Source organism: Dipodomys merriami, unplaced genomic scaffold, assembly GCF_024711535.1.
Source record: "Dipodomys merriami isolate MVZ:Mamm:240054 unplaced genomic scaffold, mDipMer1.0.p SCAF_33, whole genome shotgun sequence".
Lineage (NCBI taxonomy): Eukaryota > Metazoa > Chordata > Mammalia > Rodentia > Heteromyidae > Dipodomys > Dipodomys merriami.
Genome location: NW_027204826.1, coordinates 8,706,987 through 8,726,646, shown reverse-complemented (window position 1 = coordinate 8,726,646; position 19,660 = coordinate 8,706,987). Strand labels below are relative to the sequence as shown.

General features: G+C 43.2%; 1 protein-coding gene and 1 long non-coding RNA gene across 6 annotated transcripts in view; one reads left to right on the top strand and one right to left on the bottom strand.

Moving 5' to 3' along the window:
* The window catches only part of LOC138841997 (uncharacterized), a 56,122-nt gene that overhangs the window by 4,072 nt on the left and 32,390 nt on the right, over positions 1-19,660 (top strand). For 2 of the 5 annotated variants that reach the window (XR_011376552.1, XR_011376551.1), the window contains exons 3-4: positions 551-588; positions 4,382-4,584. This is a non-coding gene — a long non-coding RNA (uncharacterized lncRNA). Of the gene's footprint in view, positions 1-550; positions 589-4,381; positions 4,585-16,124; positions 16,215-19,660 lie in introns of those variants that run through there. The other 3 variants (XR_011376553.1, XR_011376554.1, XR_011376550.1) reach the window with 3 other exon arrangements.
* LOC138842132 (ral guanine nucleotide dissociation stimulator-like) lies at positions 4,965-7,642 on the bottom strand. Its single transcript, XM_070043372.1, has 4 exons — positions 7,621-7,642; positions 6,060-6,300; positions 5,457-5,504; positions 4,965-5,085 (listed from the first exon to the last, which is right to left on the bottom strand). The coding sequence occupies exons 1-4, from the start codon at positions 7,640-7,642 to the stop codon at positions 4,965-4,967; spliced, it is 432 nt and encodes a 143-aa protein (XP_069899473.1).

Genomic DNA, 19,660 nt, shown 5'->3' with positions numbered 1-19,660 from the left:
TGGGAGGATAGGGAGATGCCATGATGGGGGTTGCAGGACAATGTTTGGTTTGCTGCAGTTCTGCCACAGTGTGGGGAAGGTTGGCAGGGTTGGAGCTGAGGTAAATTCATTAGTTGTCTAGCTAGATCTGGAGGGGCCATGTGGAGATTTGGGAGGAACAGCTTCACTGAGGTACAGGGATTATATAAGAGTGACCATGGGTTTGTTGTCAGGAAGAGTATACTGAATACTTTATCCTTTTTATAAGGTTTATGTTGTGCTGGTTCTGGGATTTGAACTCAAGGTCTTGGTGCTGTCCTTGACCTTTCTTGGCTCATATGTGTTCCTCTACCACCTTGATTAGAACTTTACTTCTGGCTTTTGGTATTTTTTTAGAGATAAGAGTCTCAAGGACTTTCCTTCTTGGGCTAGCTTTGAACCACCATCCTCCTGTCTATACCTTCTAAATAGTGAAGATCACAGGCATGAATCACTAGCACCTGGCTATCTTTCTCTTAATTTGCAAGTGTTTATTTAGGCTATTTTGTTTTCTTATATTCTCTTATTCCAGAATGAACTTCTCAAATACAGACCCAGAAGCCAATGGCAGTAAGTAGTTCACAACTATAATCCTAGATACTAGAATGCTGAGATCTGGGGATTGCAGTTCAGATCCATCCTGGCAAAAACATCAATGAGGCTTTTACCACCAAATAACCACTAATACTCTCTTCTGTAAACTTTCAGTGACTTAGAACAGAGAGCATTTTTCATCTAATAAATACAATTACTGCAAGGTGCTGGTGGCTCATTCCTGTAATAGTAATTACTGAGGAGGATGAGATCTGAGGATCATGGTTAAAAGTCAGCCTGGACAGGAAAGTCTTTGAGACTCTTATCTCCAACATGAAGTAGCACTGTGCCTCAAAATGGTAGAATATCATCATTGAACAAAAAAGATAGGGGACAGCTCCCAGGTTCTAAATTCAAGATCCATGATCCACCAAAAAGAATTCTTGCCAGGCACTGGGGGCTCATCCCTTTAATCCTAACTACTTTGGAGTATGAGATCTGAGGCATGAAATGACATGATACTATCTCCACCAGAATGCTCAGAAAACACCAGAATTGCTGAGTGGCTAAAGTGGTCAGAGAACTAGCCTTGAGCAAAAAGAAGTGCAGGAGGATATCATACAGGTCCTGAGTTTAAGCCCCAGGACACATACACAATTCTCATACGTGTGTAGAGGCAGGGAGACTGTGATTCTCATCAGTTTTAGTTGAATAGGGAGAACCAGGCCAGTCTCAGCTACATAGTGAAACCTTGTTAAAAAATAAACAAACAAACAAACCTAGACACAGATGCTCATGCGCATAATCCTAGAAAAACAGGAGGTTGAGTATAAAGATTTGAAGACAGCTAAGGCAGAACAATCCTAGGGAGTCACTTATTTCCCACCAAAAGTGAGAACTTGAGATCTGGCTCATGTGGTAGAGCAACAGCCTTAATCAAAAGCAAGATCTGAAGCCCTGCGTTTAAGCCCTAGCACAACCACTGGAAAAACAAAAAAACAAAAAAACACATGAGGTGTGTATTTGGAAATTTTCTTCATATGATACTGCATTGCTACATATAACTAATATCTGTATTGTGAAATATATATTCAATGACTCTACTAAACCTTCACTGACCACTTTCCATCTGAACCTTCTCTAACAGCATTGAATGTTCCAGATAGAACTATTTATTATTTAACACTAAGTATATTGCTAATAAAAATCTCACTTTAAGCCGGGTGCTAGTGGCTCACACCTGTAATCCTAGCTACTCAGGAGGCTGAAATCTGAGGATTGTGGTTCAAAACCAGCCTGGGCAGGAAAGTCCGTGAAATTCTTTTTTTTTTCTTTTTTTTGGGGGGGGAGTCCGGTCGTGGAGCCTGAACTCTGGGCCTGGGTGCTGTCCCTCAGCTCTTCAGCTCAAGGCTAGCTCGCTACCACTTGAGCCACAGTGCCACTTCCAGCTTTTTCCTTTTTGCTTATGTGATTCTGAGGAATCGAACCCAGGGCCTCATGCATGCAAGGCAAGTGCTCTACCACTGGTCTACCTTCCCAGCCCAAGTCCGTGAAATTCTTATCTCCAATAAACCACCAGAAAACTGGAAGTGGCACTGTAGCTCAAGTGGTAGAACTCTAGCCTTGAGCTGAAGAGCTGAGGAACAGCACTCAGGCGCAGAGTTCAAGCCCCTCAACCGACAAAAAAAAAAACCCAAAAAATCTCTTATTTTTATAGATTATTTTGTCTTCTTTTTTTGGTGGGTGTGCATGTTCTGAGGTTTCAAGTCATGGCTAGGGTGCTATTCCTGAACTTCTTTTGCTCAAGTCTAGAGCTCTACAATTAGAGCCCACAGGTCCACTGCCAGCTTTTTCTTTCTTCAGATTGGAAATGTGAATCTCAGACTTTACTGCCAAGGATGACTTTGACTTGAGATCCTCTGATCTCAGCCTCCTAAATATCTATAGTTATAAGCAGGAGCCACCAACACCTGGCACCATTTATTTTTTGTGTTTTACCACTCAGTTTACAGCTTGAGCCAGGTCTTCAGATAGATGAGTGTTTTTATTTGCTTATAAATGGGCCATGTGTAGTTGACAGTTTCACCCAAATTCATCTAATTACATGAATGACTATTTCTTTTTTTTTTTTTGTCAGTTGTAGGGCTTGAACTCTGGGCCTGGGCGCTGTCCCTCAGCTCTTCAGCTCAAGGAGAGCACTCTACTGCTTGAGCCACAGCGCCACTTCCAGTTTTCTAGTAGTTTATTGGAGATAAGAGTCTCACAAATGGGCTGGGAAGGTAGCTCAGTGGGAGAGCGCTTGCCTTGCATGCATGAGGCCCTGGGTTCAATTCCTCAACACCACACAAGCAGAAAAAAAAAGCTGGAAGTGGAGCTGTGGCTCAAGTAGTAGAGTGCTACCCTTGAGCTGAAGAACTGTGGGAGAGCACCCAGGCCCAGAGTTCAGGCCCCACGACCGGACCCCCCCCCCAAAAAAAAAAAGTCTCACAGACTTTCCTGACCAGTCTGGCTTTGAACCGCGATCCTCAGATCTTAACCTTCTGAATAGCAAGGATTACAGGCATAAGCCACCGGCACCCGGTGAATGACTATTTCTTTAGGTTCATATATCTAACGGTCTTCTACCTAAAATCAAATTAACATGTTTTCAAATGTTTGTCACAGGAGTACATTGACTGCACAGATCCAATAATGTCCTCATCCAAATATCAGGAAAAGTCCAGTCCACATTGATTCTTCCTCATGGAGTAGATACCATGTCATATGCCCAGGATAACAGGCGTCAGAGTTAATTTACTAGTGATGAACAATGAAGGACACCAAAAGAACTTCCAGGCCATTCTCACAAAGGAACATGTAGAAATCCCACTGACCTGATTCATTCATAGTTCACCGCAACATGAAGGGGCACATTAGAAATCCTCATGAATGTCTTCATGGCTATGAACATCTTAGGATAAAATGCTACTAAACATTTAAAGCAAAATTTAAAAGTATGAATTTTTAAATTTTATTTTTACTATAAAATTATTTTCCTTGAAAATTTAAATTATGTATTTGTACAGTGCAAACAGGTTGGCTGTATGTAGACTTATTTGTGTACATGCAGACAATCACTGGCAGGGCTTCACATGTCATTACTTTTGTTTGCTTCCTGGAGAGGGGGAAGTTGTCCCAATTGATAGATGAAGAGACCCAGGCTCAACCTTGACACTATTCTAGGCCCTATGGCTTGTGCTATGATACTTCTTATGTCCCTAAACAACAGGAGCCCAATCCAGGCACATGGCAGCATCTCTCTAGTGCTGGATTCCTTGCCAGGGTCTCAGCATTAACTGTCCCCTGTAAATTCAGCAGTTTCTCTCACACATCTTCTACTTTGCTGTTTTGTTCTACTTGGGACCCATATGCTGTATTAGGTAATTCAGAGTCTACTTAGACAATATGTTGTTGTAGGAAATGGAGAATAGATTTAGTACTCCAAAATTGCACATCTTAGAAAGAAAAAAACTGGGACATTTTATTAAGTTCAAATATTAAAATACTGTACCAACGCTGACAAAATAAACAGAAAAATGAAACATATTTCCCCTGGGGAAGAAAAGAATGGGAGGGAAGCTGCTGTCAGGTGGACAGTGGGAGGTCCAGCAGTGGCTCAACCTCCAAAGAAAACAGATACTTGGCCAGAGATGCATTGTGGATATTTTCCTACCTTTCCCAAGTATAGATAGCTTGATTTGACAGAGTTTAGGCAGCTCCAGGTGAATATCCTCTACCAATGACAGGAATGTTACCTCCTGCCTTTATAACTGGGTGTTTTGTATTTCAGGTGGGTGACCAGAACCAGCTGGAGGCCCACAGGAGGCAGAAGGTGTTGTGCTCCTTACACAGAGGACGCATACTGCACTACCACGATGTGGGGAACACAATCCTCCAGAGGCTCCAGATCTTCTGAAGCTGGTGAAGCCACTGATTCCAGTACCACATCTGCTGCCTTCATGGAGGGATCCTCTGCCCTGATCTCAGGAGCAGGTGCTATGTGCAGCCCCAAATCTAAGGCTGGAAATAGATGCACTGTTAATAGAGGGAGCGCTAGAAGTTGAGGTGGGACTGAATCTTCAAGGAGAGTGTAGGTGTGGATAATGAGTGGCTGTGCCTGAGAGCCTCCATATACAGAGTAGAGGCTGTTTATCACAGAATACCCATCACATGACACCTTCCCTGAGTGGGTTATTCTAATGGTTACTGGCCAGTCACCACCCTGGGATTCTTATCCTACGCGGGACTGGTTTCCATCCCTACTCACATGTTCTCAGGAACCTACCTAAGGACTCCTCTGTCTTTTTGTCTGCCTCCTTGTTCTCCTGCTCCTTCAGATGGGTGAGGAGGAGGTGTCCACGGACTGCCAGGTCTTAGGAGGGCATATGGAGCAGCACGTAGGCCATCAGCTTATTCAGGTTGGCCAGGTCCTTGGACTGGCAGAAATCCTCAGGATACTTGTCCAGCCACATGGCAAGCATGGAACACAGGGTTCTGTGTGCAGTTGGATAGAAAGCAGAGTGAGAGCTGCGTTCTCCTTCCTGAGCTCTTCCACAGGCCCTTGCTGGGAGAGCTCCCATGCAGACACTGCCCACCTCACAGACAGACTTGCATGTTGGGAAGAGGGAGGAGTCCCATGTGAGGAGAAGGATCTCTACTGTTGCCCTGTAGCACTCACTAGAGGGCCCCTCTAGTCCCTAGTAGACCAGGATATTTCACTTATTTCTTTTCCATGCCTTTAGATGAAGCCTCAGTCCCCATCACAAGTGATGTGCTAAGTGGAGTTTGCTACCTTGTATCCCAAGCCCTAACATTTATCTCACTCTTCAAAGAGAGCCCTTCTCTTTGTCCCAAATTCCACTCACTTCTTTACTTCTTCATCCTCCTCACAGTTAGGATGGAAATGTGAATATCTGTGGGAAGAGAGGAGGAAGTCATGTTTTCAGTGTCCTCTTTTTCTGACCTCCCATGTTGTCTATGTGTACTGGCTAAGTCCAGGATGAGAATGGGCAGATTCATCTGCACAGTTTCCTCAATTTTACATGAAGGGATTTGGAATGTGCCTCTCCAAAGTGCATGCTTCATATGTTGGTGCAGTGATCCTTCCCTGATGGCTCGGTGGACATAAGGCTCTCAGTCCACCCCTATGCTTTAGCCCATTCTCCGGCTCCAGTTCTTTAGGGGCCTTGTAGATTGTTTTGGGAACCTTGCTAACTTATGGGAAATGTATCAGAGAGCTTCAAATACAGGATTGCTTCGTGAGTGTCCTGTGTTTAAGGAAGTAATATGTTCCCTCCAAGGAGAACATAGTCCTTGGCAACCCTCTTCAAAGGAACAAGTTTGGGAAGGCACTGCCTGGTCTCATCCCACTTTTGGATGAGAAGATCAACTTGAAGCACACTGGGTAGTGTTTTCTAGCTCTAGCCAGGATGGGGGCGACATCACTTTGTTATGGATGGGGCTATCACCTGTTAAACAGAAGGTCCAACACTTGCCCTGTGGTGGTGAACCTCCTATAAGTAAACAGGAAGGCTGGCATGAAGAAGGGATCCTCCTTCTGGTGTTGTGGAACCAGGAGGTTTACCATCTTCTCCAGCATGCCTGGCTCTAGGGTGCTCACAGTATGGGGCACATCCTGGGCTGGGACTGACTCCTTTTCCTCCTGAGGTGGGATCAGAGGCGGTAATTGAGAGGTGAGATGGTAGGACCCTTGAAAAATGGACCCAGTGTGATCAAGTGAAGTGAAAAGTGCACAGAATTACTGTGAACAGGACACCTGGGAATTGAGGAGGGCTCTAGGGTTGGCTGGGATGACAGTGAGATAAATTACCTGGGCAGAGTTCATTGGCTGTGGCGCAGCATTTGTGCCATTTGTGTGCCTTTGGAAAAATTCCCTGAGGCGCCAGAGTCGGGGGTGAGCCCCGACCCAGCGACCACTGCGGGACTTTTTCTGCTTATGTGGTGCTGAGGACTTGAACCCAGGGCTTCATGCATGGAAAGTCAAGCACTCTACCACTGAGCTACCTTCCCAGCCCCTCTGCTAAGATTTTAAGTGAGGACACAAAGAAAGTTATAAATTGACTAGGAGTGAATGATTAGTTCAGATTGGAAGAAGGCTTCATTTTGTGTGAATTTAAAAAAGAAGAGCTCTGAAAGGAGCAGGCTAAACAAGGCAAAAAGGCTTCGTCTAGAAAGATGTGATAGACTGGGAAGATTGCAAAAAAAGAATCTTTAAAAAAATTTTTTCTTGAGGGCTGGGAAGGTGTCTCAGTGGTAGAGTGCTTGCCTCACATGCATGAGGTCCTGGGGTCGATTCCTCTGTACCACATACACAGAGAAAGCCAGAAGTATGTGCTATGGCTCAAGTGGTAGAGCACTCGTTTTGAGGTGAACAGCTAAGGGACAGTGACTAGGCCCAGAGTTCAAGCTCCATGACCAACCAAAAAAATGCTCAGGTATAGCACTCATACCATGTATTGAAGCCCCAAGACCAGCATTAAGAATTTTTTTGTCAGTCGTGGAGCTAGAACACTGGGCCTGGTCACTGTCCCTCAGTTCTTCAGCTCAAGGCAAGCACTCTACCACTTGAGCCAAAGGGCCACTTCTGGTTTTCTGGAGGTTTATTGGAGATAAGGGCCTCAGGGCTTTCCTGCCCAGGCTGGCTTTAGAATTGTGATTCTCAGATCTCAGCCTCCTGAGTAACTAAGATTACAGGCATGACCCCCCCCCCACCAGCTACCTGAGAATTTTACTCAAGGCTAGTGCTCTTGAAATATGGACAAAGATTTAGTGCCAAAGTACCTTGCTAAACTTTTTGTGCATATCTTTCCTACTCTATCTAAATGTATGTCTTAAAATAGCTTACATTAATTATACAGTGGGAGGATTTCATTGTTCTCTTTCTACACTTCAACAATGTATGTCAATCAATCACCCTTGCTTTAGCACTCACTATCTCTGCCCTAACTTTTTCTTTATTAGGAAAATGTGAGAGAAGAGGTGACATTGTACAAAAAATGTACTCTTTACCTGAATTGTGTAATTGTAACATCACGTTTATAATAACAATAAAAAAAGAAAATTGAAAAAACAAAAAACCCCAAAGTACCATGCTAAGACCAGAATGGAGTCTCAGTTTGTAGCAGTTGCGGGAGAGAGACCTTGCTCTTGGTCTTCAGTAGATGAACTATCTTATTTATGAATTATATAACATTCATTTTTATCAAAACACAGATTATATTTGCAGTGGTAGTGCCTTCATAAGTTGCAACCCACATGAATCTTCAGGGTATAGTGGTAATCTAATTCACTTTCTGGTTCTTTTTTTATAATATATATATATATATATTTTTAAAATACTGTACAAAGGGGTTACAGTTACATGAGTAATGCAATGAGTACATTTCCTATCCAGCATTGTTGCTCCCTCCTTTGTTTTTCCCCTATTGTCCCTTCCCTCCCCACTTCTCCTTCCCCCCACCATTGAAGTTGTAAAGTTTGTTTTCAACATAGTGTCTTATACATCTCATTCTTACAATGTGTCAACTTGTATCCTTATTTCAGCATTTTGTTATTTCCTTCCCCTCCCCAAATTAGAATAATTTTTATACAAGATGCAGGACCCTGGAATCAAATACAGTGAAAACAGGTTATACCATGGGGAAAGAACATATACAAGAAACAAAAAAAAATCACACGGTACATTATAAGTACATTAAAAACAACAGCAAGAAAGCTAAAACCTCTTGTGTCCTCATTTTCATTTCACTTAGCACCATCTCATATGGTCATATGTACATAGCTCTTGACCTTTTCTGCTTGTCCTAGACATATACTAGTTATTGCAAATAAGGATAACCATGGGACCTTTGTTTCTTTGGGCCTGGTTTGCTTCACTTTATATAATTTCTTCCAAGTTTTTCCATTTCCTGACAAATGGGGTGATGCCATTCTTTCTGATGGAAGCATAGAATTCCATTGTGTGCGTATGTGATATATATATATAGAGAGAGGGAGACATATAGATATATATATATACATCTATCTATATGTAGACATATAGATAGATGTATATATATAGATGTACATATAGATATATATACATCTATCTATATGTCTCTCTCTATATATAACATCACATTTTCTTGATCCATTCATCTACTGAGGGGCATCTGGGTTGGTTCCATATCTTAGCTATGATAAATAATGCTGCAATAAACATAGCTGAGTTGGTAGCTTTAGTATGTCCTTGTTTATGATCATTTGGGTAAATGCCCAAAAGTGGGATTGCTGGGTCATAGGGGAGTTCTATGTGGAGTCTTTTGAGGAACCTCCATACTGCTTTCCAAAGTGGTTGAACAAGTTTACACTCTCACCAACAATGCAGTAGGATTCCCTATTGGCCACATTCCCTCCAACATCTGCTGTTATTAGATTTTTTGATTATAGCCATTTTAATTGGGGTGAGGTAGAATCTCAATGTTGTTTTGATTTGCATTTCTTTTATGGCTGAAGAGGTTGAACATTTCTTCATGTGTCTATTGGCCATTCTTATTTCCTCTTCAGAGAAGTCTCTCTTTAAGTCTTTAGCCCACTTATTAATCAGGCAGTTGTTTCTTTGAGGATTTATTGTTGGGGGATTTAATTTTTTGAGTGCTAAGTATATTTTAGATATGAGACCCTTGTCCCTTGTATAACTGGTGAAGATCTTCTCCCAATCCATTGGCTTTCTATTAATCTTGCTAGCTGTGTCCTTTGCCATGCAGAAGCTCTGCAGCTTCATGGAATACTATTTGTCCGAACTTTCTTTGATTTGTTGTGTTTTTGGGTCTTTATTAAGAAAATTTCGGCCTGTGCGAAGGAGCCCTATGGTTTCTCCTATTCCTTCCTGCAATGTTTTCAGGGTGTCTGCTTTTACTTCAAGGTCTTTGATCCATTTAGAGTTGATTCTGGTTCAGGTGATGTAAGGATCTAGCTTTAGTTTTCTACAGGTGTTTAACCAATTTTGTCAGCACCATTTACTGAAGAGGCTGTCTTTCTTCCATTCTATTTTTTTTTGTCAGTCATGGGACTTGAACTCTGGGCCTGAGCACTGTCCCTCAGCTCTTCAGCTCAAGGCTAGCATTCTACCACTTGAGCCACAGTGCCACTTCTGGCTTTTTCTGTTTATGTGTTGGTGAGAAATAGAACCCAGGGCCTCATGCATGTAAGGCAAGCACTCTAGCACTCAGCCACCTTCCCAGGCCTCTATTCTATTTTTTAGCTCCCTTATCAAAGATTAAGTGGCTATAGATCTGTGGGTTCATTTCTGGATCTTCCGTTCTATTTAATTGGTCCTCGGGTCTGTTCTTGTGCCAGTACCAAGCTGTTTTGATTACTGTGGCTTCGTAGTAGAGATTGAAATTTGGCATTGATATTCCTTCAGCTCTGTTCTTTCTGCTAAGGATTGTTTGTGCTATTTGGGTTCTTTTATTGTTCCATATGAATTTTCGGATTCTTCTTGTTTCATTGAAGAATGAGGTTGGGATATTGATAGGTATTGCATTGAATTTGTAGCTAGCCTTTGTCAGTATTGCCATTTTCACAATGTTAATCCTCCTAATCCAGGAGCATGGAAGGTTTTCCCACTTCTTTAGTTCTGCTTTAATCACTTTCTTGTTCTTAATACAGAGATGAATGTTGCTTCCACTAATTAACATTAATTTACCTAACAGACCTCTGCCCTTTTGCATGAGTTAGGGTATAAAAATAAACTGTGTAGTTAGATATGCTACAGTTTTAAGTGAGGGCACAAACTAAGTTGACTAGGAGTGAATGATTAGTTCAGACTGGAAGAAGACTTCTTTCATGTGAATTTAAAAAAGAAGAGCCATGAAAGGAGCAGGCTAAACAAGCCAAAAAGGCCTCATCTAGAGAGATGTGATAGACTGGGAGCATGCATTGTGTGGTAGGAAGAGGGTAATGGGAGCAAGTGTGCTCCATGGTCAAGTCAAAAGAGCAGCAACAAGAATCCTTTAGTATTAGCAACCTGAAAGTCAGCAGACTTGGTCAAGAGGATCTGGATGAAAGAGACGAACAAAGATCCTTGAAAAGAAAGCTGGGAAGTGATGTTCTCTGACCCTAGAGGATGAAGGTTCCCCTCCTCTCATGCCAGTGTCTGTCTGAATGCCATTTCTAGCTCCAGCTGCTGAGGAGACAGTATGGACATACATAGTTACAAACACTCGTGTAAGCAAGGAACTCTTCTTGTGTCCTCTTCCTAACCACCAAGAGTGTTATGGAAACACCATGGTAACCTCTGAGATAGATTATAGGTTCTAAAAGACATACTGTCCTGTGGTGTATTCTTGCCTTGGACAGGAGCCCAGAATATGCTGTGTGGATGGATGGGTCCAACTGGAAGCCTGAATTATAGGCAGTACCTCTGGCAGATCTTTCCATATTTGAGCAAGAGATATGGAGAAAGCCATGGGAATGACAGGTGACAGTCAAATTTAGATTCCTTTTGAAGTGAAATGTTATTTGGTGAGACAACATAAAACTATTGTGGATTGGGGGAAAAATCTCAAGTATCTGAATTTTTAGAATTGGGTATGAGGAATATTACATGTTCTGAAGTCAGTAACGGGTTAGTAGCTTCAAAATACACAATTCACAAATACTCAACAATTACATAAGTTAGAGAATATATCCTTCTGTCTCTCACATACACTTAAAATCTATTTGTGAAAAAAATATGTTGAAGTGTAGGTCTACTTTACATCTTGCAAGGTATAAAAAATATTTTCTAGGTATTGGAGGCCAGATTCAAATGCTAGAATGCTAGATAATGAACAAAAGCAAGCATCATATATCAAACTCAAATCCCAGGTTCAGACAAAAAGTTAAAGAAAACGAAAAAAATTGTTCTGGAAGCAGCTTCTGGGAGAGATCAGAGGAAGAGAGTAGAGCCCCCTGGTAGTGATCATTCCTGCCTGGCTACTTACTCATTCTATCCAGCCATTTAGTCCTCTCTGGCCTCAGCACATGGGTAGACTTCTGAGGACAGGCTATGTGATTCAGAATCAGATCAAAAATTCAAATTCAAATTAAATTAAAAAAAAATTCAAACTGAGCCTGCCAATTGTAAATTTGAGGACTTTGAGAGAAATACATTTCTTTCTTTCTTTCTTTCTTTCTTTTTTTTGGTCGGTCGTGGGGCCTGAACTCTGGGCCTGAGTGCTGTCTCTCAGCTCTTCAGCTCAAGGCTATTGCTGTACCATTGAGACACAGTGCCACTTCCAGCTTTTTCTGCTTATGTGGTGCTGAGGAATCAAACTCAGGTCCTCATGCATGCGAGGCAAGCACTCTACCACTGAGCCACCTTCCCAGACCCTGAGAGAAATAAATTTCATACTTAAATGTGCTCACACTTGTACAGTAAAGTATCCCTCAGGTAAAGGTAATTGATCTACTTGATTGTACAGTATTGTTACCTGGAAGTGATGATTAATCATAATTAAGGATTATGATTCCAAAGGTATATATTGGGGCCCATGAATTTACATTTCTAGTGGGTAACTTTAGGTAGTCAAAAACACTGAACTGTACCAAATCTGAGGAGAGATGAGAACAGAATCCCAGTGTAAATATGAAAATAAGGGATTTACATTATCAGAATTCTAGAAATGCTGGGGAGCAGGTGGAGATCAAATATAGAGATTGAACTAGAACTCAAACCACCATCTACTGAATCAGAATCCACAGAAATAATCTGTTTGTTCTTTAAAGAGTCCCTGGCCTTGATTGCCTTCAGGGCTCAAGAGCCAAAAAGCTTTGCTTGGAGATCCTTGAGGTGTCTAATGCTGGTGTCTGTGTCCTAGTCAGCTGTAGTAGAAGATGTTTCTTCTACTAGTTACTCAGGTGATATCCTCTTTCAAGTAGGCAATGATTGAAAATTCATGGGCTATAGCTCATTTAGCCTCATTTAATTGCTGGTGATGCAAAACAAAGCAAAATGAAGGGTCTTCACTTGGGGTGTTCCAGGTTTTCCCTACTATCACAGAGCAACTAACTGATGGATCCTGGGCATTTCCATGATTTACCTGGCAGATATTCCCCAAAGTTAAAACTTGCATAGTTTGGCTGGGCGCTGGTGGCTCACACCTGTAATCCTAGCTACTCAGGAGGCTGAGATCTGAGGATCGCGGTTCAAAGCCAGCCAGGGCAGGAGAGACCGTGAGACTCCTATCTCCAACAAACCACCAGAAAACCGGAAGTGGCACTGTAGCTCAAGTAGTAGAGCGCTTGCCTTGAGCTGAAGAGCTGAAGGACAGCGCCCAGGCCCAGAGTTCAAGCCCCACGGCCTACCAAAAACAAAAAAACAAAAAAAAAACTTGTATAGTTTGAAGGGCAGCCACGATATTCTAATTATCCAACAACAGTTCTGTATGTGATCCATAGGCTGTGCCACTAACATGCATTTAGCTTCATCAAGGCTTCAGCCGCAGCCACAATTATGAATAGGACCAGCTGGGCACAGGGGGCTCACAGCTACTCAAGGGGCCGAGATTAAAAGATTGCCTTTCAAAACCATCCTGGGGAGGAAACTGTGAAACTCTTACCTCCAGTTAATGCCAGAAAACCTGACGTGGTGCTGTGGCTCAAATTGGCTGAGCAAAAAGAAGCTCAAGGACAGTACCCAGGCCCTGAACCCAAGCCCTGTGACCAGCAAATAGAAAAGAAAAAGAAGACTATTGACATTGAGCGGGTGAGCAGAATCCCCACAAGGCTCACTTGGGCTGTTGGGATTCAGGTGTATCCATTTAGCCTGAAAACCGCAGGTCCTTTGCAGAGTTCCTCTGAAACAGTGTTTCTGGAGAATACCCAGCATTGTGTTGATGTGCAGGAAGACAGAACCTTCCTTTTATTAAATGGGAGTCTGCCTTGTATTCCAGGTAAGGAACTGGAAGCAACTTTGATACAGAACCCTATGGCTTAGTGGGAGGTTGTAATACAGGCAACAAGCAAGGGAAGTTGGTTCATCCTGTATTTTAACAGCTTCAGCCACAGAGAACTGCCCAACACCCAAGGGAAGCTAGCACCTTGGGACCTGTCAAATAACCTTACATTTAACCTGGATCTGTTCTGTCTTGACCTCTGTCAGGTCCTGCTTGTTGCTTTTCATCTGCTAGGCAAATGGTCAATGCTAAAAATGATGGATGCACAGCTATGCAGGCTAGTTCTTTTCATTCTTCCATTCAAACTGTTGCCTTTAAGGGACAAGCCTAGATTGTAGAGAATACAAGAAAGAATCTGTATGCTTCTGGCATTAAGGCAGCATGTACTGAAAATTAAGAGTTCTTCCACTGTTTTTGCTGTCTGTGGAATATTCCATCTAAGGTTGTTTTAAATTTTTAAATAGTTGCACAAAGGGGTTGCCATTTAACAAAGCAGTTTTTAAATACAGTGTGTGTGTGTGTGTGTGTGTGTGTGTGTGTGTGTGTGTGTGTGTGTGTGTGTGTGTGTGTGTGTGTGTGTGTGTGTGTGTGTGTGTGTGTGTGTGTGTGTGTGTGTGTGTGTGTGTGTGTGTGTGTGTGTGTTGCCTGCTCTGGGGTTTGAACTTAGCACTGTCCCTGAGCTTCTTTGTGCTCAAGGCTAGCCCTCAATCACTTGAGCCACTGGCTGAAAACAGCCACTGGCTTTTTTGGTGATTAATTATAAATAAGAGTCTCACTGATTTTCATGCCCTGGCAAGCTTTGGACCAATGTCCTCAGATCTCAGACTATTGAATAGCTAAGATTATAGCTGTGAGCCACTAGCACCCAGCCTTGAATACAATCCTCAAAAAAAAAAGTATGTCCATGTGTTTTTTTTTGTTTTTTTGTTTTTGTCGGTCGTGGGGCTTGAACTCTGGACTGGGCGTTGTCCCTCAGCTCTTCAGCTCAAGGTGAGCGCTCTACCACTTGAGCTACAGAGCCACTTCCGGTTTTCTGGTGGTTTATTGGAGATAGGAGTCTCACGGTCTTTCTTGCCCGGGCTGGCTTTGAACTGCGATCCTCAGATCTTAGCCTCTTGAGTAGCTAGGATTACAGGCGTGAGCCACCAGCGCCCCGCCATGTGTGTTTTTTATGGGTAGATTAATGTATATGCAATTCATTAATGGATTAGAAATGCAATTAGAAAATAAAATTTGTTAATGAAAATGAAAATTGATAATTGATCATTGTTTCCTACAGTCGGTCTGCAGCTTAAGCTGACAAGGAGAAATAAGATTTTATCCTTGTTCAGCATTTTCTGCCAAGTTCCTTTAAAATATTTCCTTTATAGTTAATAAGTTCCTTGAAAAATACCCAGTATACCAGGCCTCCATACTTTCAGGTAATAGTCCCTGGACTCCTTCACTAAGGTAGTAGTTAAGAGCCATTGCAGGAGAATCAAAAAACTGAACCTGACTTTGTCTTTGACCACTTGGTAGTCGTGCTTCTTTTAGTATAGTTCCTTTAAGATGTTGTGGTAGTAGGGATTTAATTTACAGCCTTGAGCTTGCCAGGCAGATGCCCCACCGCTTGAGTAATGCCTCCAGCCCTTTCCCTTTGTTATTGTTCCAACAGGGTCAGTCTGTCCATTGACATTTCTCATGTAGCTAGGATGATACTCACACCCCACCATGTCCTGCTATTGACTGCGATGAAGTCTCATATTTGTGCCTCAGCTGGATTTGAATTTGAATCCAACTAATCTCTTCCTCCTATTAGGATTCCATGAATGTTCTACCATGTGCCCAATCTCAGGATGATTCTTTACCTCTCTGGGCCTCAGTGATATAATCTGTAATCAGGGTGGCAATAGAAGTGAATGCACAAGAATCAGGCTTGTTAGCATACCTCTTTAATCCTAGCAGAATCAACTTTGAAACCTGTTGTGCTACTTAGCAATATCATTTCAAGATAAAATTTAAAAGAGCTAGGAGTAAATCTCAGTGGTACAGTGCTTGCCTAACAGATTCACACCCTTGGCTTAGTCCCTAGTTCCACAAACAAATGCATACATCATTCACACACATGGTTGTTATTTACCTAACAAAAGGTATTGGAGGTAAAACGCCTGCTTAGCTATCTTGAGGACTTAAGCCCCAATACAGGCAATAAATAACAGAGAAATATGTTGTAAAGACAATGCATGTTTGTAAAATAAATGTCAAATATACCCTCTTACATAAAATTCCTCTGTGTGTGTGTGTGTGTGTTAGTTACTAAGGACTCATCCCAGGGCTTTGTGTATGTCAGACTGGTGTAAAACTGAACTAGGTTGCTAGTCCCTCATTTAGTCTTCAACATTGTTTTCTTGATTTCTTCTGCTTGGAATATTTCATTTTTAATGGGCTAGCTCTATGGTTATGAACGTGTGAATTCCAGCGATTTCCATCCCCCCCCCTCAGCCAATTCCACCCCAAAGACCGCAGAGCCCCCTGCAATCTGACAAAAGAGTTGCACATGCGCCAATGGAGGGATGGGCTGGGGCGCATGCGTACACAGGGGAGAGTCTGCAGGCGGCCAGTCCTGAGCTGAGAGGTGTGGCCTCCGGGACTCCTCTGTGCTCAGGCAGCCTGAGGATCCATCAGCGAGGTGAGGACATTAGTCCCGTAAGTACCTTCTTTCCTTTGTCATTATCCAGCTTCACAGGACTTGAGGTACTTGTTACCAAACCTGAAGACCTTTTACATCTTAATTTCCTTCTCCTGGGCCCCCACCCCCACCCCCAGAACAAGATCAGACACTTTTTTGAGGCCTGGGATTCATCCATCCTATAGTATTTTGTCCTGGCAGCAGTGTGCTTGGTAATCCTGCCGTAAGAGCCGTCAAATCTCAGGGGTCTTCTGTGCGTGTGTATTTGTCCTTCAGGTCTAGACAGTTACTGCAGGATTGCTGCTGGGGAATGAGGGAGGAGGGCACGGGCTGCAATGCAGTGGGTCTGAAGATAGGCGATGCCGCACACGAAGTACTTGCAGGCCACGAGGGCGGGTACTTTAGGTGTCGAGATGGTACTGGTGGAGGGGTGTGGCATTATGACTATGGGTGGATGCATGATCAGTGCTTCACAGAAAATATTTCAGGGATGACAGCAAGGCTGGAGGCGAAGTGGAGATTGGATTGACTGGTGTGGTTTGCAGGTGCAGGTGTTTCTGTCATGAATGAGAGAGGGTGGCTCTTGGTACACAATGAATGGATAATGGGAGGGTCCATTGCAGAGGACCTAAGGTGGTTTGGGGGTCCACTTGAGTGTCTAAAGCAAGTAGGACCATCAGGGGTTCAAGGGAGGGGACAGAGGTACAGATCACATTTTCTGTGATCTTTCGTGGTAGTTCCAGATGAAAAGTTTTGATATTTGAACTACAACAAAAAATTCTGCACCATCCCTCTACTAGTGTTGATAGTAAAAATGTTTGCCTCTACTTTCTTGTGTATTTTACTCTTGTCTACAGTCAGTAACTTTTGTGACTCTTTTATAAACACAAAGGAATGGGCTGAAAAACTTGGTTTTAGCTATCCCTCGACAGTTGTGGAAGCTGAAGCTGCCATGGCCTGTCCTTTGGCTTTCCCTGCTTTGTCTGGTGTTAAGAAGCAAGGCAGAAATGCAGCATGGCAGAGCCATGGCTGTAAGGTGGCCACTGGTGTAGCTGTGGTAGTCAGCAGAGGTGCAGCAGGATGCAGAGTGGTCACGCCCTCCTCCCAATGCAGAAGGGGCAGGAGCATGCCTGTGCATATCTTCTCAGTCCACATCTTCATCCAGGTCTTCTCCAAAGTGCAAGAACTGGACCGGAATGGATGACTCCCCATCTCCCTCCCAGACTGCTTCAATAAGGAAGAATACAGAATAAGCAGGCTCAGCAGGGAGGCTCCTGGGAGGCAGGTTTGTGAGGCCATGTAGCCTCAGCCCCACTAATATGGCTGCCACAGTAGCTACTTTTTGGCCTTCCTTATCCACTATATTCCAAGGGAGAAGGGTTGGCATAAGCTGCATGTGGTTTGCTTGGCAGCAGCCTCTTTCACTCAGTGCAGAAGGTTGCGGGGAAGGCCAGGGATTCCTATAGCCTCCACCTGTATGGAGTGACTCTGTCCCTGCTTTAGCTTCTTCAATAGATTGGTATGGTACAGGTCCTCCACCATCAAGGGTGTGGCCACCCTAGAATCTGCTCTGCTGCTTCAGGCACCTCTTGTCAGTCCTAAGTAGTAAAAAAAAAAAAAAAAAGTACCCAGGCCAGCCTCAAACTTGTGATCCTTCTACCTCAGCCTGAGGAATGCTGGAATTACAGACATGCTCTGCCACATCTGGGTTTTTGTTCCTTCATTGTGCAGTTGGTTCTCTATTTTCAATACACCTATCTGTAATTTTCATACTTTTGGAAATTTAATGAATTTTTTCTCAAGCTTATAATACGCAGTCTTAGTCTAGATATAGAAATATATGAAGCCAAAAATCTTGTATTTGGAAGTGCTCTGCCTTTCATTGGGTACTGGTAAAAATATAAATGCATGCAGTAAAGAGACAAAAGTTCTTACTTTTGTATCTTAGGTGGGAATCTAAATTGCTATTGTTTAAGAAGGAATAGGCAGTTTTCTTAATTGAATGTTCTTTGCTTTCTATATCAAAGAGGAAAAATCCATTTTAACATTAGAGTGAAGTATCTTCCCTTAACACCCCTCCTCTCAAAACTTTAAATGAAAAAATGGGAAAATATTGTGAGAGATTTGGACAATATGGTATCTCTGTGTAATTATGCATATTTTCTTCTGGGTAGGATTTCATGTGTCTGACTTGTTGGACTAGTATAGATTTGATTACTTTATCTTTCCCTAACAATGCCTTTTTTGTTTGTTTTCTTTTTTTATGCTGGTCCTGGGGCTTGAATTCAGGGCCACAGTGCTGTCCCTGAAGTCTCTTGCTCAATGCTAGTGCTCTGCCACTTGAGCCACAGCTCCACTGCCCAGGCCGACTTTGAACAATGATCCTCAGATCTGTATTCTCAGCTAGAATTTCAGGCGTGATCCAGGCACCTGACCCAACAGCTTTGATGTACTACATATAAAATTTGACAGTGGCAAGGCACCAGTGGCTCACACCTGTAATCCTTGCTGCTCAGGAGTCTCAGACCTGAAGGTCATGGTTCAAAGCCCCACCCCCAGGGCATTGGCTTCTAAGAGGAGCCTGGGTCCCCTGCAGTGTGGAAGAGAGACGCATGCGCCAGGGGAGGGGCTGCTGGGGAGCTTGATCTGGAGGAGAATTGCATTCATTTCAATCTGCATTGAGAACCACAGGGATGGAAGGTGGCAAAGATGCCAGCGCCTCCTCTGAAGCTCTGTCACTGAGACAATGCGGCAAGCAAGAAGGGCCCTGCCAGTGGTTCTTAGGTTTGGGTAATGTTCATTTTTGCATCATTTATATATAAAGTTGGAATCCTTTGGGCCAAAGGAGCTGTCCCAGGAGAAACATCTAGAGACTTAGGATCCAGCCAGTTCCACCCTGTGCGGTCCCAGAGCCATTGAACACCATCTTCCCACACCCCCTGACCATTCAAGTGTTTTTGAAGATGGATATTTGTTCTACAAATCTGAGGCAGTTCCTGCCTTTTGTCCAGCTGCTATGTGAGGAGGAAAGGGGAGGACTATGGTGCAATTTGAGGGCACATGCACAATGCGGGTGGTGTGGGTGCTGGATATGTAAGGGAGATTCATTAGGTATCTTTTTCTTTTCTTTTTTAATACTGATACCAGGGGTTGAACTTGAACTCAGAGCCCAGGCACTGTCCCTTTGCATTTTTGCTCAGAACTAGAGCTCTACCAGTTGAGCCACTGTGGCTTTTTTTGCTGGTTAATTGGAGATACGAGTCTCATGGACTTTCCTGCTTATGCTGGCTTTGAGCTGAGATTCTCTGATTACAGCTTCTTGCGTGGCTATGATTATAGGTCTGGATTCATTAGGTGTCTACCTTGCAGTGGGGAGTGGGGGCAGGTATTGAGGTAGTGACGGCTGAGCTACAGCTCAGGGCAACCCCATAGGGTGACAGTGGGTCTGAGGGGTACAGTGACT

Excerpts from the sequence above, each read along its gene's own strand:
- LOC138842132 (XM_070043372.1), bottom strand. The coding sequence starts at position 7,642 with ATGTTACAATTACACAATTCAG. Across the intron at positions 6,301-7,620 it reads GTTACAATTACACAATTCAG|GGTCCTACCATCTCACCTCT; the intron begins GTAAAGAGTACA and ends CCATTTTTCAAG. Across the intron at positions 5,505-6,059 it reads TTGGACCTTCTGTTTAACAG|ATATTCACATTTCCATCCTA; the intron begins GTGATAGCCCCA and ends CTCTTCCCACAG.